This window comes from Nicotiana tomentosiformis, chromosome 5, assembly GCF_000390325.3.
Source record: "Nicotiana tomentosiformis chromosome 5, ASM39032v3, whole genome shotgun sequence".
NCBI classification, from domain to species: domain Eukaryota; kingdom Viridiplantae; phylum Streptophyta; class Magnoliopsida; order Solanales; family Solanaceae; genus Nicotiana; species Nicotiana tomentosiformis.
The window spans coordinates 122,361,278-122,379,285 of NC_090816.1; the positions used below are offsets into that span (position 1 = coordinate 122,361,278).

Genomic DNA, 18,008 nt, shown 5'->3' on the forward strand with positions numbered 1-18,008 from the left:
AAAAATATTAGACAACGTATTTAATGCCTTAACGGTAGTGTATACCATAAATACATATTTTGCTATAAAAAAAATACTAAAAAGGGTCGAAAATGTCCTTGAACTATTTGAAATATCTCAAAAATGCCCTCTGTTTATTTTTGGTACCAGAAATATCCTTACCGTCTATGTTTTAGACCACAAATGTCCTTAAACTGTTAGTTTTGCCATTGAATGTGACATGACAGTCCAACTGAGTTAGATGTGCTTACATGGGCCATCCACCAAAGCAATCCAACATGGCAAAATTATATTTTCGAAAAAATTATTTTTTTCGAATTTTTTTATTTAAATACAAAATCTAACACTTATTCCGAAAAAAGTAAAAAATGTCTGAAAAAAATATTTTTTCAGAAATTTTTATTAAAATACAAAATCAACATTTATTCCGAAAAAAGTAAAATATTTTCGAAAAAAAATATTTATTTCAATTTTTTTTATTAAAATACAAAATCACATCGCTATCAGAATCCAGGGGAACAATTTTTTATTGATGATTCTTATAACAATGACTTGATCCTAACAAGTGGTATTATAGACAAAAAGAAGTATCTTTCCCCCGGATTCTGATAGCGATTTGATTTTGTAGTTTAATAAAAATTCTGAAATAAATAATTTTTCAGGAATTTTCTTACTTTTTTCGGAATAAGTGCTGATTTTGTATTTTAATAAAAAAAATCGAAAAAAATAATTTTTCCGGACATTTTTTACTTTTTTCGGAATAAGTGTTAATTTTGTATTTTTTTTTTAAATTCGAAAAAATAATTTTGTCATATTGGATTGCTTGAGTGGATGGTCATATAAGCAAATCTAACCTAGTTAAACTATCAGGTCACATTCAATAGCAAGACTAATAGTTTAAGAGCATTTGTGGTCCAAAATATAAACGACATAGATATTTTTGGTACCAAAAATAAACTAAATATATTTTTGAGCTATTTAAAATAATTCAAAGATATTTTTGGTCCTTTTTCATAAAAAATAAAAGTTAATTATATAAAATAATATTATAAAAGAGTTTTTATAATAAATAGGATGTAAAATAAAATTTCAAGGTTAAATTGGGATCGAGGGCCAGTAGATGCAATCAGAAAGGTTAAAAGGATTACGGATTATGCGAATTCCCCTCTCCTACTCTCTCTCTCCCTCGGCTGTTTCTCTTTGTGAATCTGTCTTCTCATCCTGTAATTCCTTTATTTCTCATTATCAATATATCAATCTATTTGGTGGTGGATATTAGATCCATTACATACTGGTTCTGGAAAATCAAAACTCTCTATCGACCTCGCCACTCGTTATTTTCCTAATTCAGAAATCATTAACTCGACAAAATCCAAGTTTCTAAAGGTCTCGACATTACTACAAACAAAATCTCAATGTCTGAACGTCCCGGCGTTTTTCACCATTTACTCGGCGAGTTTTCGTCGGAGTTTTTTCCTTCTGATTTCCGGTGGGTTGCTTCGGACAGAATCTCAGGCATCATCAATCGTAACAAGCACCCGTTAATCGTCGGTGGGTCCAACTCGTTCATCTACGCTTTGTTAGCAAACCAGTTCGAACCGGCGTTCGACGTTTTCAATGAGTCGAATCCGGTTCAGTATACCTCAAAAGAGCTTCGTCATAACTGTTGCTTCATCTGGGTTGATGTTCTAACTCCGGTTTGAGTCAGTATTTATTTAAACGAGTTGATGAAATGATGAAATCGGAGATGTATGAGGAATTGGAAGAGTTTTTTGATAAAAACGGGTTTTCCGGTTCAAACTCAGCGAGTCGACACAGCGGGTTGAGAAAGGCAATAGGAGTGCCGGAGATGGAGAGGTATTTTGAAAAGTACAAGAATCGTACGGTAGAGGAGAAATGCAGGTTGTACGAGGAAGCAGTGAGGGAAAAAAAAGAGAACACGCGGCAGCTAGCGGAGAAGCAGATATGGAAGATCAAACGGCTGAGAGAAGCTGGGTGGGGCCTACAAAGAGTAGATGCCACGGCGGAAAATGGTAAGATTCCGGTTCCGGCGACGGAGATATGGGAGAAACAAGTAGTGAAACCAAACGTGAAGATTGTGAAGAGTTTTTCGTTGGAGTGAGTAGGTTTTGTTTTACAGCTATTTGCCAGCTCCTCTATTTCTCCCCTTCTTCTTTCTCTTCTTTTTAAAAAAATTGGGATTGAGGACACAACTTTTATTGCTTGTTATTATAAGAAGTACCAGTTGAAGGAATAAGCTATGAACAACTACATCACCAAGGTGAAACAGTTGAAGGAAGAAGCTGCTTCAGCATAAGCTCTATCATCTTTTGTTGCTAAATTGTTATTGGACTATGTAACCTTATTTACCAATGGCTTGCCTAATGTTATGCTTTTCCAAGAATGCTTCTATTATTTATGTTTGAACCTTCTATCAATAAAGTATAAACCAAAAAAGAATTTTGAACTTGGTTTCTTTATATTCGAGGGATTGATAACTTGGTTGAAACCTGATTGAACTTGGTTTCAGAGTAACTATTACCTCTTGTTTGATGGTTGAGGTTGATCTATTAGTTCTACTTCTTTATTCATTAAAACTCATTTGCCAAGCGCGAATCTAACCTACATACATAAAACTGGAATTTTGTTGAATATGAAAACTAAGTTAGTAGGTATTAAAAGTAGCATGAATTATCACCTTCTAAATCTTGAAATGAATTATCACCTTCCAATTCTTGAGATGGAGGAGGGTTAAGTTGTGGCGGCATAAGCAGTCCAATCCCCTCATAATTGTAATCTTGGGCCAGAGATAAAAAGGAAAAAATAAGCTCAGTTTTTTGCTATATTTAAGCATTATTCACAAATCAACAAAGATATATGCAAGTTGAATGTACACTCCAAAATGCATGGGTGCATTTTAAAGACTCAACTTAAACACCGGAACCAAACAATACTATGTTAAAAAACAAAAAACCTAATGAAAGATAAAAAACAAGTGAACGAGTAGTGCAAAAAAGCAATGAATATTTTTGATGTTTAGTCAAGAAACCAACAACTGACTTTGTAATTTCAAAGAGTAGTGCAAAAAAACAATGAATAGAAGGTTAACCTTCACTAAATGCTAAAATAAGCCGAGTGTGCATTTTAGGGGAAATGCTAACTTACGCTATGTGTACGAATTAGAAGCTTGGAAAAAAAGCTACGCCAATTGCCAAAATACTTTATTTTTGTCTTATTTGACAGGTTTTTTTTTTTGTTTTTCCATTATTTTCATCCCTATTTAATTATACTGTACCATTTCATTGACATTGTATAAAACCTTATTTTACTATAATTGCCAACTTTTCAAACCAAAAGAAAAAAGTATTGCTTTCCTTTTTATGACAACGTTTAAAGCACCTTTGTCATTACAATAACAGCTTTTCTTGTGTCAAGAGGATTCAAGAATTATATATATTCTTTACAACAAAAAATAATTTCGTAAAAAAAAATCCAATTACTAGGTTTAGGTAGTGAATATATTGATTGAAGAGTTTATTTGGACTTATATCCAATAAATTTAACTCCAAATAATGTTTGAGTCATTATTGAAAGATACCTTAAGGATTATTTGCACCATATGACCTTTCTTGAGGCCACCATTTAAATTCTGACTCATTAGTTCAGTTGGCCAAAATTCGTTTTTAAACGTAGTTGGATCATGGATGAGTTGCTCTTTACTTCTTTGTACAATAAATTTAATACTGGGACGAACACATAAAAAATTTAAATAGTAGCCTCATAAAAGGCCATTTGTGCAAATGCCTGATACCTTAATAGCAAAATCAGTCCATAAAAATGAAATTAGGAATAATGACATGTTCATTCTCGTGCAAGATAATTGATCCATTTAATGCCTCGTTTATTCGTATAAGTTCTACTCTTAAATACGACCTTCGAGTCTGTATTTCAATTTTAAAATTCTTTAATGTATTTTCAAATTTTGAGTTGCCTCGTTTGATTGTTTAATTCACATGTAAAACCCAGACTTAAATCATTAGTACATCTAATAATCTACTGTTAATATTCTCATTGTAATTACTAATTAATCAGTAGCAACTTAATTATAAATGATTCAAAAAAAATGTTAATAAAAGAATCATTTAATTTAATTTAACACGATTAGACCTCCTCAAGCATATTTAATTTCCTGCACTTGAACCATTGCGAAAATGAATAGAATGTTAATCTAGAACTCTGTATATTTGAGTTATGACATATTAACCGTAAATCTTAAATTTGACTATATTACATATTACATCCTATCCCAAGACATAAAACAACTACGTTTGTAGCAATGGTCTATAACCAAAATAGAAATTGTACATAAATTTACTAGTTAAAGGGAATTATACCACTTACGAAAAGAATGAAAAGGTAAACTCAAAATTTTGAAGCTCCTAGGGGAAAATATGTCACAAAGCAAAATGATGCTTTGAATTTCAAAAGAAAATTAAAGGAGAAAAAAGAGAGATAAATTCATATTCTTAAAGAATAACTTATTATAATTCAAGCTGATTAATAAAGAGAAAATTTTGAATATCGAAAATACTGCAAGTTAGCGACGTTGTTAACTGATAAAAACCTGTACTGTAATAATGCTCCACAATTTTGGACTTATCCTGCCACGTTGGCTTACTTTATCGTGTTCAGTGTATTTTCTGATATTTAGTTGTCAGAAAATAAAAATAAAAATCACTAATTAGGAAATTTGACTTCCTTCCATTTTGGACTGAAGACTTCAACTCACACATACTTAAGGTTGTGGGTAGTCCTTTTTTTTTTGGGAACCCCATTAAAACTCGTACTCGTTACAACCTCTGTCATAGCCTCTATCATTTGGGTGAGCACTCTTTAGTGAGTATTCTGTGCGTATTGAATAAACCTCCCACTATATAATAGCCTGCAAACTACACAGGTACGTAACGTTATCAGTCGTCGGATGCCCTTCGGAATAGCATTCTGTAGCGAGCACTCTGTGCGCACTAGGTAAACCCTTACTGTGTAATAACCTGCAAATCACACATAGGATGTAAGCCGCACTAGACAAGCACACACGCTCAAACTCAGAAGGCATTGATGGTGGATCGAACTCCCGTCGCCGCCCGTTGGGACAACACCCCTCCAAACCAACTGTCGGGACAACGTTATCAGTCTTCAATATCTGATTTTGCTTGCATTTTTTGAGCTCGTGCCTGCCAACTTCGTAACCCCAAATTCGAAGACCTTCGTTATATTTAGAGAGGTTAAGATCTAATATTTGAGCTCTTAACATTCCCTGTATTAGATTGTTTTTTATAAGAAATTGATTTTTTTGTCGTGATTATCAAACGTTGTGCCTTCAAAGTAGTTCAATAAATGATCTTGATATCGTTTTTTCTCCAAACACAGTACTGGCATTGAACAAATAGTTGAATAATTACCGTACATTGTATTCTCTTGCCCGTACAAATATTACATAACTCCACTCGTCAACCGTAGGCGTAAGAGAAAAATATCTTTTTCGGCGATTGAAAATATAATCTCTTTTGATCACTAGATCTGAAGTTGTTTGATTCTCTTTTGATCCGTATTTTCAATTCAAATTTATAACGATTTTACATTTCAAATGCTTCATACTTATTTCTCATTATTACTTTTTCTCGTAACTTTTAAATATATCTGATTTGTTCTTCAAAACGGGTGAGGTATTTTTTTGCCTTTTTCAGTCGTTTTTAATTATATTTTCACCTATATAATTCGTTAAAATTTGAAAAAAAAATTATGATATGACGTTTTTGAGTTTCACCTTGATATGTTCTAAACATTGAAATCATCTTCTACATGTAAAAGTTTTTTTAGTAGTATTTTCAAGTTGAAGTTAATTTTTACTTTCCCTTCTCATTACACTTGGATGACTAAGACTTATAATTTAGTGGCACTTTGTACCAGTAGGAACCAATCTCACACACAATAAGTTTGATTTCAATTAGTCCTACAAAATCCTGGTTAAAGTGGATATTTCCTCATAAGAAAAAAACCGCAGCTCAAAGAAAATTCGAGGATGTTGTTGCTAACCTAACTCCTACAAATATACATAACAAAGCAAATCTATTACAAAAATAATACTTCATCCGTTTCAATTTATGTGAATAAACTGGGTATGAAGTTTAAGAAAAAAATAAAACTTTTAAAATTTACAGTTCTAAACAAATAAAAAAGGGTGCAAAGTATTTGTGTGGTTATAAAAGATTCTAATTTTAAAATATTGGTTAAAAAGATTATATAGCAAAACTTACAAAGCAGAAGATTAGAAAGTGAGTAACATTCTAACTTTAAAAAGTTAGCTGCAATAGAAATGTATTTAACCTCCAAAAAACATGTTCTTAATTTGAACTATGAAGCAATTGTCTTTAAATTAATCCGAAGTTTCTAAACCCATATTAATTACAACAATTTTCACTGAACCGGCTAAATACTACAAGCACCACCGGAAAAGATCTATCAAAATCATCGGAAATTGACATGTCATCGGAAAAAACTCAATACATGTAGTTACAGTCAGATCCATTTCTTAGCTGCTTGCATTTTCCGGGAACTGTTGATTAAATATGCTGCGGCTAAGGGCAATTCGTCCGACAAATGACAGAATCGTGAAGATTCATATGCATCCGACGCATCCTTGGCTCGTTACTGCTGATGCATCCGATCACGTCTCCGTTTGGAATTGGGACCACCGCCAGGTTTGAAATTTTTTTCGCTGATTTTTGCTTTTCTGTTTGTGAAATTGACTAATAGGAAATAGCTAAATTGCCAGATTATTTATGAACTGAAACCTGGTGGTGTTGATGAACGGCGTTTGGTTGGTGCCAAACTGGAGAAGCTTGCCGAGGGGGAATCAGGTGCTTATTAATTATGTTAGTTATTGTTAAATTGGCATGTCAGTAACAATAGCAACATCTATTGCTATGCTCAGGGTAGAGCCAAGATTTGAAGCTTATAAGTTCGGGATTCTAATCTGTTTAAGTTAATGAGTTCTAAGTTGATATTTTATACATATTCGAAATTTCTTAAGATAAATACTTTGGACCAAAGCTACTATTGGGTTGGGCCAAACTCGTAGTCCGCATTCTAGCTCCACCCCTGCATATGACTCAATCCAGAGACTCAGACTAGTTGGGATCGGGAATACGAATCATCTTAAATTGACTAATATTTTACTTGCGGTTAGCTTATGTTAACTCTCCTCCTTTATTCGGGCTTGGGACTGGCAATGCGTGCTAACATAAGATGCTAAGCTCACATAGGTAGAATTTGGATTGATATGTCAATGTTGTATGCAGAGCCTAGAGGGAAACCTACAGAAGCCATACGAGGTGGGAGGTAATTGATCCTTACCTTGGACTTAAATATTGTTTCAGCTTCTTTAGTGTCTTTGTTGAATCTTCGGATGCCATCACTTCAACTTTGAATCTTTAGTATGCAATTCTGGTGCATGGTTCAAGTGTAAAGCAGGTTAGCTTTTATGATGATGATGTACGATTTTGGCAACTCTGGCATAATCAGTCCGCTGCTGCCGAGTCTCCAGCTCATGTCACTTCAACTTTTACTTCTCCTGCTCCATCAACCAAAGGGCGCCATTTTCTTGTCATCTGTTGTGAGAACAAAGCTATCTTCTTAGACCTGGTGACGATGCGTGGCCGCGATGTACCAAAGCAGGAGCTTGACAACAAATCACTTCTATGGCAAGTCTTAAATCCATCAATTTCTTTTTTGTGTTATCCAGTTTTTCGGATTTTTATGGTTGTTCAGGAATTAAATCTTTTTGAATCTACCTAAAAGCTAAACTATCTTGCTGCAACTATTTTTTAAGACTACCATTTCCCTAGGAAATTAGTAAATTTCTTATGCCACTATTTGATAGAATCAGCATTGCCAACTACCAGCCAAGTTAGAGCATCTCAAGTTTGTTGCACTTAATCAACACTTCACTAAACGTGCTTGCTATTTCTTACTTTTTTACTCATTAAAGCAACCACTCTTCATTTCCTTCCTCTCCACTAGACTCTTTTTTAATCTGGCAAAAGTAGAATTTCATTGGCCAGCATCTGAAGGATGCAAAAGCAATACAAAAACAGGGAGCTCCTGTACACTCCTATCTAAAATTCAAGGAGCTTACAAAAGTCCAAAAGCATAAGAGCAGTATTTACATTACAATTATTACACCAAGCAAAGAGATTCAATAAGCGTCTAGTCTTCGATACATGTATTGGAGTTGAGACTCCATCAAAACACCTCAGATTCCTCTTTCCAAATGCTCCAATGCAACAAGATGGAACCATTTGCCATGTATTTCTGATGGATTTCCCAAGTCTCCATTTCCCCCAGCTAATAAATGCTTCTCCCTGGTAGTACCCATTGTACTACCAAAATGCAGAAAACGTGTCTCAGATGTTCTTTGTTACAGGACAATGCAAAACTAAATGGTCTATGTTCTCATTCTCTGTCAAGCATAAGTAGTACCTGTTTCAGATTGCAATACCTCTTTTTGTTAAATTTTCTTGAGTTAAATAAAGCCCCAAAATTGCTAACCAGCTAAAGTTGCCACTTTTCCTTCCTCTCCACTAGACTTTATACGTTGAGGTGGGGAAAAATCTCAACAACGGTTGGGAAATTGAAAGCGAGAAAGATTATTCAGTTTAACTAGATCTAAGTTGAATTAGGCAGCTACATCTTCAACACTTCTTTATGTTTAAGCTAAATGGGATTACGAAATCGTGAGTTGGAAGGAACCTTTAGAGATGATAATGGAGATAACTAAATTATATATCCATGATTTGTCACACAATCACAGTGCGACCAAAGGGGGTGAACATGATGTAAACTGGGTTTTACTGCGGTGTATGGACCTGCTACAAGGAAAGACAGGAAACAAATTTATGGGAAGAGCACTCTGCATAAAGAGGGCTTTGGGATTGTTCATGGGTGATCGGTAGTGATTTTTGATGTTAAATTTACCAAATCTATAGAATAGTTTAAAGAGTTTGCTGAGATGATACCAGACCTGTCTTTAGTTGATTTGCCTCTTCATTGGGCCAATTTACTTGGTTTAGAGACAATTCTGACAATAGAGCTTCAAGAATTGATAGATTTTTTTATCAACGATGACTGGGACGAGACATTCAAGTACATGAACTAGAGAGTTCTTCCCAGAACCATCTCAGATCATTTCCCAATTTTGTTGGAACACGTAGTTGAAGAATGACTTCAAATTTGAAAATATGTGGCTGGATGTCCAGGGGTTGTTGAATTGGTTGAAAATGGTCGAGTTCCCAGTTGAATGATAGACCAGATGTTAGAACTGCTAAGAAGCCAAGATTGCTAATAAAGATGACTAATTATATCAATGATAGAGTTTATTTGCTTTTTGGTTTGAGCTAAAATAATACTTCTTTGTCATAATGGTGTTTAGTCTTCATGATGGCAAAAGTTGTTTTCTGGGTCATGGGAAGTTGGAAATCATATCTGATTGTCTTAATTTACTTGTTCTTTTGAATCTCTTGCAGTATGGTGTTCCTCTCTAAAGCAGCTACTGCTGATGGCCCTCTTGTGGCTTTTGGAGGGTCGGATGGTGTAATTAGAGTTCTTTCAATGATAACATGGAAGGTCTCATTTTAGAATATTTGGCTTGTAAAGTCTTTCTGATATTTGCTCCATTCATTGTCAAAATGAGTAGATGAATAAGACTTTTTCTGCAGCTTGCACGAAGATACACAGGAGGTCATAAGGGAGCAATTTCTTGCTTGATGAATTTCATGGCTGCTTCTGGCGAGGTACTTGTTATGCTTCCAGTGGATGCTTAGATCCCTTTTATCACCTTACACTACGTAGTGGACTTGAAATTTTTTATCCAAAACCTAGTGTCTCCATTTATAATTCTAGAGATGGGCTGTGTTTCAAAAATGTCTCCATGATTTATACTTGGCTAAGGCGTTTGGCCATGATTTGGTTAAAGTTTGAAAAAAAAGAGTATTTGAATTTGAAGTTGAAAAAGACATGAATTTCACTTGGAGAAAAAGTTGAAGTTTGTGAGTGGAAGCTTGAAATACTCTCAAACCTGTTTTTCAACCTTAGAGTTTTCTATTTCAAGTTTGAAGTTGAAATAGTGGACCAGATTGTAAAACAAACATTTACCTCAAATATTTGAAATAATGTCTATGGCCAAACGGGTTAGTGCTGCTGCCTGGAAGCAGCAAGTTTTGGTTAAGCTGGTTTCCTTTTTTGATGTGCTTAAACATTTTCCTTTTCTCTCTTAAGGTGAGATACATTTTGTAGAAAGAGATGGTACAATATGAGGCCAAGATATGGTGCATCGTTTGCAGCTTTTGTATAAGTTAAACCTGCAATTTGTTTGCATAGATATTCTGTGTCCAGAGGAATCAGCCAGAAAAGATTGTGAATCACATCTCTCATTTAGACTTCAAAGGCTTGTCAGAGCCTCGGAAAATAATACTAATAGATCTTGATTTTGCGAAGTATGTTTTCCAGTTTTTATGATTAAACACAGAGAGCTTAAAGAGAATTTTCAGCCTACAATGTAGATGTTTTTCAACTTAAAGACTGGTGTCCTCTCTCTAACAACTTAAACTTTTAGATGTGGTGGTTCACACAATCAATGGAAGGTGGACTTTGGTTCTTCTGAAGTATTTCTTGCCTTAATAGTTCATTTACTCTCAGATAGAATATAATCTTAAGTGAAGCAGATAATTTGCTTGGTCAATGTTGGTTTCTCTGTTAGAGAGAAGTAAGGGGGGAAAGGGAAACATCTATCTGAGGTTCTTGGCTTGAATGGCTTTGTACCTTGTTCACTTTGTAGTTATGCATTGTTAAATGAAACTGGATTACAGAAGTACATATGCTTGCTGTCCATCCATTCCCAATCTGAATGTCCTTGTGTTTCCCTTTCTCAACATGTAAACTGAGCAAAAGAAATTGAAGTTCCATAAAAAAAATGAATTGTTGTAGTTGTAATGAAGAACATGGACATTTTACTCTGAGATTTGTTACTGTAAACAGAACTGCTGAAAGTGATAATTCTCTGTTCTTATATAATTTACCAAAAAGAATGACTAGGTTCACCTGTCAGAAACTGTTATACTTTTAATATTTTTTTCTGTTTGACTTCTAATTGCCATTATCTTTGTTATCGTGTGTACAGTCTCTTCTAGTTTCTGGTGGTAGTGACGGATTGCTTGTACTTTGGAGTGCAGACAATGCTCTTGATTCGAGAGAGCTTGTTCCTAAGCTCAGCTTAAAAGTATCTTCTTATTCCTTTTTTTTTTTTTCCTTTTAAATTTCTATTGCAACTTAATAATTCACACAAGTAAGAATTTCATTTGCCGCTGCTAAAAGCAAAAAATGAGAACATGGAATGCATCTGGAAAATCACTGATAGATGAAGCTGATTGAACTGCAAGTCCTTATCTGCTTCTATCAAATCCTTGAAGCTTTTCTTCAGCTTCCATTGTTATACTTTATAGGCTCATGATGGTGGGGTTGTTGCTGTAGAGCTCTCTAGAGTGATTGGTAATGCACCACAGCTCATTACTATTGGTGCTGATAAAACATTAGCTATCTGGGACACCGTCTCCTTTAAGGTATTGTATAAGATCTCTTTGATTTGTAGCTTTACTACATAGGGGATATATTTATGTTAACAAAATTTCAACCCAATTGTAGGAACTGCGTCGAATAAAACCTGTTCCAAAACTAGCTTGTCACAGTGTAGCATCGTGGTGCCACCCACGGGCTCCCAACCTCGATATCTTGACTTGTGTCAAAGATTCCCATATATGGTAGGCATACTTCACACACCTCCCTTGGTTGGAACATTATTAACACTGCTTAAAGTTTTCCCTCTTTGGGCAAAATATGATATTCTGTTGCAACTTTGCAGGGCTATCGAGCATCCTACCTATTCTGCTCTTACGAGGCCATTGTGTGAACTTTCTGCACTAGTTCCTCCACAATTACTTGCCTCTCACAAGAAGCTGAAGGTGAAACTACTACAGATAAATAACGTTGTTTATCTTAATGTTTTCCTTGCTGTATATCTTGTCTTTCAATTCCGACCTATTTTTCCTTATGCAACTTCTTAGATTTAGGAAGACTGATATAGACAGAAAGGAATCAAAGATGTTTTGATGGCATTTCAACTGCCAACCATACACTCAAGGCCAAATGTTTGGATAATCTTTTTAGTTGGGTTAATTTTACACCTGTATATAACCCTGACTCTTTTTTGGAATTTATCAGCGCCTTAGTCTTACAATAGTTTCTTTGTCATTGGGTTGATATTTCCCTTCTTTTTGTAACCTATGCATCCCTGGATGCTTCTTATTAATGAAATACAACTTATTTCATAAAAAAAAAAGTGTTAAATCTACATTATGATGGCTGGAAAAATGAATAACTAATATGAATTTTGTGTTTTAATACGAGCAAAGCCTTCGCGTATCAAGTCTGGAAAGTGATTTTTATAGTAGTTGCTTTTTTGTAAGAAGAATTTCCCCTAGTTTCTTCTACTAGATAATTATGAGGATTGTTTACGCACTCCATCATATCATATAGGGTTAAATTTCTACATTGGGAGGCATCTAATTTTTTGACTTTTTGAAGATGACTTGACTACATTTTTTTATGTTCTTCTCTCTGGTCTTTTAGGTTTATTCTATGGTTACACACCCTTTACAGCCACACCTTGTAGCTACTGGAACCAATATTGGCATTATTCTGTGTGAATTTGATCAGAAGTCTCTTCCTCCCGTAGTAGCACTGCCAACACCAACAGGAAGTCGTGAACATACTGCTGTTTATGTAGTTGAAAGGGAATTGAAGCTGTTGCAATTTCAGTTATCTAACACCACTCCTCCAGCACTTGGAAGTAATGGCTCTTTGAGTGACACAGGAAGGTTCAGAGGAGAGATACCTGAACAACTTCACGTCAAACAAACCAAAAAGCATATTACTACTCCAGCTCCACATGATTCATACTCAGTTCTTTCTGTCAGCAGTTCTGGGAAGTAAGTAATTCACAGACACTAGTGATACTCAATCTCTCTATCAGGCTTAGTGTAGTAGGTGGCATCTAGTATCTTTAACATTATCTTGATTTGTATTATTGCCTCATATTGTTAGAAGCCTCATCCATTACTTCACTAATGCTTTTTAAGGTTGTACCGGACGGTTTTACAAGGTTTTGAACTGTTAATTTTGCAGGTATCTAGCAATTGTATGGCCTGATATTCCTTACTTCTCTATCTACAAGGTCAGCGATTGGTCAGTTGTTGATTCTGGAAGCGCAAGGCTGTTGGCTTGGGATACTTGTCGAGATAGGTTTGCTTTGTTGGAATCTGCACTCCCTCCTAGAATTCCTGTTATTCCAAAAGGTTCATCTAGAAAAGCGAAGGAAGCTGCTGCAGCTGCAGCACAGGCAACTGCTGCTGCTTCTTCTGCTGCTTCTTCTGCTACTGTTCAAGTTCGTATATTGCTGGATGACGGGACATCAAATGTATTAATGAAGTCGGTGGGAAGCCGAAGTGAACCAGTTATTGGCTTGCATGGAGGGGCATTACTTGGTATGGCCTATCGAACTTCTCGAAGGGTTAGCCCTGCTGCTGCTACAACAATCTCAACATTTCAATCTATGCCATTATCAGGCTTTGGAAGTAGTTCTGTGTCTTCATTTAGCGCTATGGAAGACAGTTCTCAAAAATCTGCAGCTGAAACAGTGCCACAGAACTTCCAATTATACAGCTGGGAAACATTTCAACCAGTGGGTGGTCTTCTTCCTCAACCTGATTGGACCGCATGGGATCAAACAGTTGAGTATTGTGCTTTTGCTTATCCGCAGCACATTGTCATATGTTCTTTACGTCCACAGTTTAGATACTTGGGGGATGTGGCAATTCCTTATGCAACTGGGGCAGTTTGGCAGCGAAGGCAGTTGTTTGTGGCTACACCTACTACCATTGAGTGTGTTTTTGTGGATGCTGGAGTTGCGCCTATTGACATAGAAACAAAACGAAGAAGAGAGGAAATGAAACTTAAAGAGGCACAGGCAAGAGCTGTTGCTGAACATGGAGAATTAGCATTGATAGCAGTCGACAACCAACAAACAAATCCACAAGAGAGGATAGCATTGAGACCCCCAATGCTACAAGTTGTGCGGTTGGCTTCTTTTCAGCATGCACCCTCTATTCCTCCATTTCTGTCATTGCCTAGACAGTCAAAATTTGATGGTGATGCATCGAGTGTTCTCAAGGAGATGGATGCTCGTAAAGCTAATGAGGTGGCAGTTGGTGGTGGTGGGGTTGCAGTAGCTGTCACTCGTTTTCCTGCAGAGCAAGCACGGCCAGTTGGACCTCTTCTAATTGTAGGTGTTCGAGATGGTGTTCTTTGGCTAATTGATCGATACATGTGCGCCCATGCAATATCCCTCAGCCATCCTGGTATCCGTTGCCGATGTTTGGCGGCTTATGGAGATGCTGTTAGTGCAGTAAAATGGGCCAGTCGACTTGGCCGCGAGCATCATGATGATCTAGCGCAATTTATGCTTGGGATGGGTTATGCTACTGAAGCACTTCATTTACCTGGATTATCCAAGAGGTTGGAGTTTGATCTGGCCCTGCAGAGCAATGATTTGAAAAGAGCACTTCAGTGCCTTCTAATAATGAGCAACAGCAGAGATATTGGGCAAGAAACTCTTGGATTGGATCTGAACGATCTTATGAACATGACAAAGAAGAAGGAAAATGTTGTTGAAGCTGTTCAAGGAATAGTTAAATTTGCCAAGGAGTTTATGGATCTCATTGATGCTGCAGATGCGACAGCACAAGCTGAGATTGCTCGTGAAGCTCTTAAAAGACTAGCAGCTGCTGGTTCCATAAAGGGAGCTCTACGAGGTCAGGAATTAAGAGGCGTTGCTTTACGGCTTGCAAATCATGGGGAGTTAACACGACTCAGTGTATGTCACTTGCTTTGTTTCTGCATTTGTTTCCATTTGGTTTTGCTGACACGACTGGAGTATGCCACCTGCTTCTTTTCTGGTTTTGTTTCAGATCCTCATATACATAGAATTTTACTAACTGGCTCTTGGCGGCCTTCATACCTTTTCCATTGATAATAAACTTCCCCAAGTCTGAATTGCCCATCTATGCTATCAGATTTAAATTGATTTGACCTTCAGATTAACCATTGATTTACATTTCTACATTATATTCTTTTCCCATACTTCTGGGTCTAAAGGAATAAAGAAAGCAATCAAAATCAAAGGATACGTTCAGTTTTTCATCTTCTAGTATATTTGTCATCCCCCTTCACTCGACTCTGCTAGCATGATAGGAGTTCCTTTTGAATTTTGAGATCGATTGAATCAGCTGCATGTCAGATTCAGCGTATATTTGCTAAATGATTTTTAGAGATTTCTAAATTCCTTGCGTAGTGACTGATAAATCTTTGGCAGAACTTGGTAAACAATTTGATATCAGTTGGTGCGGGACGGGAGGCTGCATTTGCAGCTGCACTTTTGGGAGACAATGTACTTATGGAGAAAGCATGGCAGGAAACTGGGATGCTTGCTGAGGCTGTACTACATGCACATGTAAAATTTTATTCTCTAATAGCTTGTTTGGATAGTTGTTACCTGTTGTATTGTATCGTATTGTATTGTTACTTTAAATACAATATTTGTTTTGATTGTTACTTAAATTTTATTGTATCGTATCGTTAAATCCGTCGCTATGTAACGACGAAAACTGCCACTTTATGGAACGACCGATTTGGTGTGGTCACATCGTTATCTTATCTTTTTCTCTCATCTTGTCCGTCCTTATGTATTATTAGATAATTCTATTTTATCCTTTACCCTACCTTTTTATATAATAATTCTATCTCGTAACTTATTTATTTTTTACAATATTGTAATTTTACTCTTTATATTGTTGGTACATGACATCATGAAACGACGGTAAACAATACAATTTATCCAAAATTGTATACATCAAAACGATACAGTACAATACAATACAATAATATATGATACATTATGAAACGATACATAACAATCATCCAAACAAGCTGTAAATGTTGGATTTCAATCTCTTGATTTAGTAGTTGTTATTAATGGTCTCATTATTTTCAGGCTCATGGGCGACCTTCATTGAGAACCTTGGTCCAGTCGTGGAACAAAACGTTGCAGAAGGAGATGGAACACACTCCATCAATGAAAACTGATGCAGCAGCTGCATTTCTGGCCTCTCTCGAGGGACCTAAGCTCACGAGTTTGGCAGATGCTGCAAAGAAGCCACCAATTGAAATACTGCCACCTGGTATGGCATCTCTATATGGTCCTAATCCCGGTCAAGCCAAACCTCTTTTGGGGAAACAGGGCCTTCCACAACCTGGCAAACCACTACTTTTAGAAGGATCTAAAACGACAGCACCAATTGCTTCTGTTCCTGCTGGAAGCGACACAACTGCAACATCAGAATCAGGCGGCCCTCCTAAATCAGAAAATGGGGCTTCAACTACACCGGAATCAAGTAATCCACCTGCGGCGGACTCTGGTGCTGCACCTGCGACAGAAACCACTGCTGCACCTGCGACAGAAACTGGTGCTGCACCTGCGTCAGAGACTGGTACTGCACCTGCGACAGAAACTGGTGCCGCTGCTGCAGAATCAATTACAACCCGAGCATCAAACTCGGATGCTTCAGTTGCAGCTGAATCAATTGTTCCTGATCCACTAGCATTGAATGAAAAGCCTTCAGACAATCAGGCCTTGGTCTTATCAACATCAGCTGCTGTAGAACCATCTACAACAGGTGAAATTGTTCCATCGACTTCAGCCACGGGTCCAACCCCTGCACCAGATAATAAGAAACCAAGTATTCCTGATGAACCTTTAATGATTGATTTTTCTTGACGTGCTTTGTATACTCACCTTTCCCATGCAGATTCTCTGCGTATACGCGGTATGGTTCCTTGCATTACAGTTCTTTTAATAGTGGAATAGTCTCTTTACTCCTTTTGTCCTTTTAAAGCAATACGCATGTTGCAGTTGAAGCTGCCTGGTCATTGATAGGATTGTTACCTTATGTGTTAGGTCGGTTTTCTTATTATTTGTTTGTCCTGTCTCTTCCTTATTCTTTAATGATATAATTACGAGAAAGTTCACAAGGGTGTTTCTGCACCAGTTTTTAGCGGGGATTTGCAGTCGTACCCTATATTTGTGTCACTTTTTAACTTGTACCCTATTTTTAAAACTTATTGATTTGGTAACCAGCTGACAAAAAATCCGTAATAATATGATAATTATACCCGTGAAAAAAAATATAAAACCTGCGTCACGCATTAATCGCGTGATCTGCAACCTCATTCGTGAAAATTCACATTGAAGCTAAAACGTCATGCTAATGCATGTTGAAGTTATTTATCATGCAGTCTATAGTTTTGTCATGATCCGAAACTTCAGTCTAAACATGCTTAAGTTTTTTAGTTCATTTGCTAAAATTTCAGACTAAACATGCTTAAGTTTTTGTCTAGCAGTATGTAATTTTCTAATGAGTTTTTGCTAATGTATGCTGAAGTTATTTAGTTCATTTGCTAAAATTTCATACCAAAACATGCTGAAGTTTTGTCCTGCAGTTTATAATTTTGTCATGAGTTTTATCTGAAACTTCAATCTAAACAATCTGAAGTTTTTTAGTTCATTTGCTAAAACTTCAGACTAAACATTCTTAAATTTTTGTCTTGCAGTATGTAATTTTCTAATTAGTTTTTGCTAATGCATGCTGAAGTTATTTAGTTCATTTGCTAAAATTTCATACCAAAACATGTTGAAGTTTTGTCCTGCAGTCTACAGTTTTGTCATGAGTTTTATCCAAAATTTCAGTCTAAACAAGCTGAAGTTGTTTAGTTCATTTGCTAAA

At 36.2% G+C, this 18,008-nt stretch overlaps 1 protein-coding gene and 1 pseudogene across 1 annotated transcript; both read left to right on the plus strand.

Moving 5' to 3' along the window:
• The first annotated feature begins 1,236 nt into the window (after positions 1-1,236).
• LOC104110109 (adenylate isopentenyltransferase-like) lies at positions 1,237-2,514 on the plus strand (annotated as a pseudogene).
• A 3,850-nt stretch (positions 2,515-6,364) lies between these two features.
• Positions 6,365-17,196, plus strand: LOC104110107 (uncharacterized). The gene is made up of 14 exons (XM_009619532.4): positions 6,365-6,761; positions 6,836-6,920; positions 7,362-7,401; positions 7,524-7,763; positions 9,585-9,684; positions 9,777-9,851; positions 11,237-11,335; positions 11,559-11,675; positions 11,758-11,873; positions 11,975-12,074; positions 12,742-13,100; positions 13,297-15,043; positions 15,542-15,679; positions 16,220-17,196. The coding sequence occupies exons 1-14, from the start codon at positions 6,630-6,632 to the stop codon at positions 17,000-17,002; spliced, it is 4,131 nt and encodes a 1,376-aa protein (XP_009617827.2). The 5' UTR covers positions 6,365-6,629; the 3' UTR covers positions 17,003-17,196.
• The last annotated feature ends 812 nt before the right edge of the window (positions 17,197-18,008 follow it).

Bases quoted from the DNA above. Each gene is read 5' to 3' on its own strand.
- LOC104110107 (XM_009619532.4), top strand. From the start codon at position 6,630: ATGCTGCGGCTAAGGGCAATTCGTCCGACAAATGACAGAATCGTGAAG. The intron at 6,762-6,835 runs GTTTGAAATTTT...CTAAATTGCCAG, and splicing joins GGAATTGGGACCACCGCCAG to ATTATTTATGAACTGAAACC. The intron at 9,852-11,236 runs GTACTTGTTATG...TCGTGTGTACAG, and splicing joins TCATGGCTGCTTCTGGCGAG to TCTCTTCTAGTTTCTGGTGG.